The sequence below is a fragment of the Maylandia zebra genome, linkage group LG18 (genome assembly GCF_041146795.1).
Source record: "Maylandia zebra isolate NMK-2024a linkage group LG18, Mzebra_GT3a, whole genome shotgun sequence".
Classification (NCBI taxonomy): Eukaryota; Metazoa; Chordata; class Actinopteri; order Cichliformes; family Cichlidae; genus Maylandia; species Maylandia zebra.
In genome coordinates this window covers 14,142,560-14,148,559 of record NC_135184.1, presented here as the reverse complement: position 1 = coordinate 14,148,559, position 6,000 = coordinate 14,142,560, and the positions used below count along the sequence as shown (strand labels likewise).

Sequence of the window (6,000 nt, the reverse complement as noted above, 5' to 3'; positions counted from 1 at the left end):
TTTGAGGATGCTTGCCGACGTGGCGGGGAACATTATTTTCATTTTTCTTGACTGGTGCTCAGATTTTCAGACATCGCAGGAAAATGTTCCTGATTACAATAAATTACCATAATATATCACAAAGCAGTATATTTTTATATATAAAGATGCATTTTTTGCGCACGCGTTTTTCTGCGCGTGGAGATTGCACTAAACTCTTCACAACTTCTCTGATGATCATTGTCATTTTGCAACTCATCGCTATAGAAACGCGATGATTGTTTTTGCACTAATTATGACACCACGTCTCCGATTACAAATGTACCTCCGTACAGTACCTATATACCCCACATTACTGTCCTTCACCTCCCACACAGAGCCGGGCCATATGCTCGCTCGCACCCTCTCCCCCTCTTTCTCTCTTCCCCTCTCCATTTCTCCTTTACTTCTTTCTCCAACTGTCTCTCTCGCTCTTGCCACCAGGCTTAATGAGCTGCATGAATTGAATGCGCCTGTACACGTTTGACCCCGTGCTAAACTGCAGCACGCCGCCCTTTGAACCCTGTGGGCGTGTGGCACCCTCCTCCCTATACTCCCACTCACCCTCGTCAGCTTCTGTAGGGAGCTCCACGAGGGATTTGAACCTGCTTCTCCTCAAAAAGAAAAAAAAAAAAAAACACGCTCGCAGACACAGACACATACACACCTACACTCGTGTTAGTTGGACTAGGACTGGGAATTTTAAAAAAAAACGGGTGTGGGTTAGAGGGGAGCTCTAGCAACTCTTTTTTAGTTAAAATAAATTTTAAATTGAGTTTTTCTTCACTGTTTTTTTGTGGGTTTTTTTATTTGATTGTTTTTTGTTTTTTGAGAGGATGTTTCTTGATTTTTTGGAAATAAAGTTCTGTAAATACAGTTAGAGTTATACTTTCGACATGAACGCAAATAACAAAAATAAAATGAGTTTGGTTTTGTCTGGTTTGTGAAACCACTTAGAAGTTTGAAATCTGACTGTCACTCCCGATTTGCGATTTTTTTCCATGACGGAATTGGACATTTATCAAATGCACCGACAAAATTTGCGCAGTTACTTTAAGTCTTACTTTATTTGTAACACACACACACACACACACACACACACACACACACACACACACACACACACACACACACACACACACACACACACATATATATATATATATACACACAGTTAGGTGATGATTTATAGCCAAACTTTTCACTTTCGGTCCTCTAACTTCCGACGAGTTGAACAAAGAGTTCTTCAGGTTCTCGCGTCGTTCATGTTAAAAGCTGTACAGTTAGCCTGAGTTGTTTTCTGCTAATTCAATCTTTCTTCAAAACGTAAATCCTGCAGCGCCAATAAGGTGAAACTGCTGAGAGTTTAACTAAAACAGGGAATTGTAATATTTATTGTTTCATCGTTGATAGTGATACAGTAAAGAAAAAAATGAATAATGAGAATAAAACCCCGGATTCGTTATACATCTAAACCGCACAAATAATACTACTAATAACAATAATGCGCTATGGAGGGCGAACTGTTCTTTATCGCGATGACATAAAAAGGAGGAACCTTCCCTTTCCCACTTTTTTTCAGTTAAATAAACAGAATAACTTCACATGAAATTTTAAATCACTTTGAAAAAAGTAACTGTAAAAATGTCCCGACTAAGACGGTATCAGCAAGTGTACCCTCCGTTAAATTAAATCACATCATCGGAAGAGAAAGAAAGGCATGTACGGAATAATTTTAAAACACTGGAAATGTATCTGAAGTTATTGTTGTTGTTGTTGTTATTTATTGTTTTTCTTTTTTGCTTCTCTGTGAATTGGACTGTCGGATTCACTTTTTTCCACACCGGGAGCTGTGGGATTTGGATGATAACCAACAGCTTGTGGGCATTTGACACAAATCAACCATCTGATCAGCTGAAATTAAATTAAATTTTATCAGGAAAATCTTTTTAGACACAGAACTTCAAAATCAAATTTTAGAGTTCTTCAATATTATTATTATAATTATTTTCAATGTAGGCGTGTGTATTTTTAACATGGCTTGCTGGAAACTTGAGTCTGTGGTCGCTACGATAGCCCTGTGTCACCTTCGAGGATATTTCACGATTCATTTTCCTAAAAATAAATACATAAAAACGCTCGGGGCATTCTTATATTCATTTTTTTTTCTAACCATTATTATTTTTTCTTAATTGCCGTCTGCCGTCGATCACTTTCACAGAAAGCTGAGAAGCTGGGCTACCACATGAAGCCTCTCACAGCCTCTACATTTTATTGCGACAAACACATCACAAAACATTAACACATTACTTCACGAATATTTCGATCCATAACGAGTTTTCGGGAGTGCGCGCGCGTGTGTGTGTGTGTGTGTGTGTGGTTGGGTTGAAGGGAAAGGTTATCAGTAAATGCAGAAATAAAGGAGAAACATCCAAAAATCATTCAGCATTCGGTTAAAGTTACAAAATCAACAGAATTTATGAGCAGTCACCAACATTGTGCAGAAGTACATGAAGTGCATCACAGTTGCTCCTCGGGAGGAACAAGGAAGAGTAAAAAGTTCACATCAAACTATCCAAAACTTTCATTTCGTTGCATATTGATGGTCATCGTCTCTTTTTAAGGCATGTTGTTAGGATTCATAGTTTTTGATGCATTTTGTTCACCTGACAAAAATGCATTTCTGCTGCCAGTGCTGGACTTTCAGCTTGTGGTGAAATTTATCACAATGCAATGCAACGTAAACAAACTTTAAATGCGTGGAAATGCACATAAGAGTCAACACTGTTGATTTTTTTACAATATTTTTATAATATATTATTCACATTCATTAAATAAGCTCAAATAAATAAATACAATAAAAATTTACATTCACCGCGTTAACACACTCACCTCTCCAAATACGAAAGCGTTCAGCTGTGACGTGTTTCCCCCCGCAACTTCCTGTATTTATAGGAGCAATCCGGATGACATCATTGGATGACATATCTCCTGAATTCACTGGCTTTCTATAAAATATCTATGTGGCTGTAATTGCCGTCTTTTCAATTAATCTTAGATTAAGCGGGACGCCTTGTGAGGAGAAGTAGACATATATTATTTTTAATAAGCAAAGATTGCATTTGGCTGCCTTGCATAGCTAAATTGACCTTTATTGCTAGGAGACTGAATCTCTGAACTCCAATCATGTCTCAGTAAACGTCCCCGATAAACTTTTATTTGTTTTAATTTTGTTTCTTTTGTTTTGCCTCAAAAATCGTTTTAACTGACTGCAGTAATGTTTTCAAATAAGCAGAAATTTTAATTAATCATATCGGCTTTATGTAAACTCAATTAGCGACATCTGCACTATGGCCATTAACGAACACGTACAAATAATGCACTGTAACTGCAAACGATTTACTCCAAATCTGCACCTTCAATTAATTATTTTAGACCACATCAGTTTGAAAACAAATGCTCTGCGTTGTACCAGTAAATCATTAATTTGGGCCTTCAGACAGATTTCCCCCCTTTTTTTACGAAACAAAACCTTCAGGTGGTGGTGGTGTGTGTGTGTGTGTGTGTGTGTGTGTGTGTGTGTGTGTGTGTGTGTGTGTGTGTGTGTGTGTGTGTTTAAAGTTTATATTGAGACGAATGAAACTGAACAACAACAAGAAACTTGTGAATCCCTTTCATCTGAAATTCTGGCTTCGTGTCATCTTTCAAAACACACAAAAAATGACTTGTTTCAGTTGGCATTTTTGCAGTGCATCAGCCTGTCTGAGTCAATTTCATTCCACTCACGACATCTGTGGGGGGAAATTGCATCGCTTCTCAAGCTTGAACTTTGTCCAGCTGATTGATTAATTGTGGAAAGAGCCATTAACTTCTCCTTGTGCTTGGAAGGACTGGCTGCGGACGTGCAGATCGTAAGGGAAACGGGCCTCTGGGGAGACTCGGTACATGGAGTTATGCGCAAGAGCCGTGCGCCCTGGCGCACCGCAGTAGCGCATGCCATAGTGGCTATTTTTGCCGTACTCTGGCGGGTCGTCGTGTTTTAGGGAGAAAATCCCGTTAAAGTTCATTGGTGGGCTCAGCTGGCCGTCGAAATGCGGGCTCCCGCTCTCCGGGGACTGGTTCTCGTAGTAGGGTTCGTAGGCGCTGCTGTAGCTGTAGTGACGGAACGGCTTGGCGCTACTGTCCAAGCTACTCCCGCTGTGGCCGGGGGGGGTGTTCATGTCTGATCCAGGATACGGGTACATGGCATCGTAGGGCGCCCTCCCAGAGAACATCACCTCTCCGTTGTGGTCTGTGAGGAAGTTTCTCGCGTTCAGCTGTAAACAACCTGCCACCAAATTGGTCGTTGGTTGAGATAATCCTTTACACAAAGTCTGTACGAAGGCGAGGAGGTCCGGTCTCTTCCCTGCGCTAAGAGTCTCTGACAGGGCCCAGATGTAGTTTTTAGCCAGTCTGAGGGTCTCAATCTTGGACAGTTTCTGAGTTTTGGAGTAGCACGGCACAACTTTACGCAGGCTCTCTAGCGCAGCGTTCAAGCCGTGCATCCGGCTGCGCTCTCGGGCGTTGGCTTCCTGGCGCCTGAGTTTGGCCCTGTCAACCTGCTCTTTGCCCGGTTTCTTTTTTCGGGGGCCTCGCTTTTTAGGAAGCCCGTTTTCATCCTGATCGTCCTCTCTCTCGTCCTCATCTCTGTCGGAGATGTCGTCCTCGATCTCCCTCATGTCTGAGTTGGATCTGTCAGGGTTATGTTGTCGCTCCTGCTCCAGGCTCTCAGGTAAGCTTTCACGGGGATAATTGGCACCAAACCGCGGCTCACACATTATATGAGGTTCCTCGAATGGCAGTGTCAACATATTTCCTGTAAAATCAAAGCGGAAACATAAACTATAAGGACAAGGTAGAACCCCGACGTCTTTTGAAGGTTGTCAGTTAATTACCTCGTGAATGAGCCCTCCCAAGAGGAAGAGTAACAAATTGGCAAGCAAGGCCAGTGTCACAGCTTGCTACCTTTTCAAAGGCATTACACTTAATTGCCTTTAGATTTGTGAAAAATAGCCATATTTTAAACCTTATATTACATCACATTAAAGTTTATGTTTGCTCCAAATCAGAGTCCAAAACTAGCCAATTGTACGCCACGTATTTAACCACGTTTTAACCCAGAATAAAAGCGCATGATCAGTCAACAAATTGCGAACAAAAACATTACTAACCTCTGGTCAGCATGTACCTTGCATGTTCCCGAATATCTCCTCTGAAACTGCGCCTCAGCTTCTTCACTTGCAAGCTACCAAATTGGAAGAAAGAGCTTAATTCTGCGCACTCTCTTTTCTCTGCCTTGCTGTGATCTGCTCTTCCCTTCCCCTCTCTCACTCTCCCTCCCTCTCTTCCCTTTCCCTCTCTCTTTGAGGAATGACACTCATGCCAACAGCGGGTACCCATGCCATCTGCCGCTGACGTCTTGTGGCAGCCGAGACCACGTGTTCATTGTCCCACGGGACCTCCGCTCCGTACCGATCATCTGGCAGCTCCGGTAATGGGCACCGGGAGGCCCGCGTTTACCGTCAGAAACAGAGACCGGAGAGGGATAACAACTAATATCTGCATCTCCCCGTAAGAAAGATGAATTAATGTCTTTTTGTCTGGAAAATTGGAGGGAGTTTGCAGAGATTCTCAACAGGTAGACAGATTATGAATTTCCGCACTATGTGATCCATGCAGAGCTAAGTATGCGTAAATAAAAGCTGTGCGGCGGAGATGGAAAGCTTAAAAAACCCTCTCCTACATCCCAAATTAAACTACATTAATAAATTAATTAAAACAATTGGAAATGTATTTGGGTGCAAAAGTAAATGAGGGGGGCGGCGGGGGGAAGCTCTTATATTTGGGTCAAAGGGGATTCAATAACAGCGTTTAGTCTAATTTTTTGATAAGGGTTCAGGACCCACTTTAACAGCATGAGCGTCACAGGTTTTGTGAGAATTC

General features: G+C 41.8%; 1 protein-coding gene across 2 annotated transcripts; it reads right to left on the bottom strand.

Moving 5' to 3' along the window:
- Nucleotides 1–1,990: 1,990 nt before the first annotated feature.
- On the bottom strand, nt 1,991–5,407 carry neurod6b (neuronal differentiation 6b). Of its 2 annotated transcripts, none has more exons than XM_076877004.1 (2): nt 5,246–5,407; nt 1,991–4,873 (listed from the first exon to the last, which is right to left on the bottom strand). In XM_076877004.1, exons 1-2 carry the CDS (start codon nt 5,250–5,252, stop codon nt 3,864–3,866), a joined length of 1,017 nt encoding a protein of 338 aa, XP_076733119.1. In that variant the 5' UTR covers nt 5,253–5,407; the 3' UTR covers nt 1,991–3,863. The 2 variants fall into 2 exon arrangements, with proteins under 2 accessions (XP_076733119.1, XP_004542983.1); XM_004542926.5 differs by having other exon boundaries at nt 1,993–4,873; nt 5,229–5,407.
- Nucleotides 5,408–6,000: the final 593 nt, after the last annotated feature.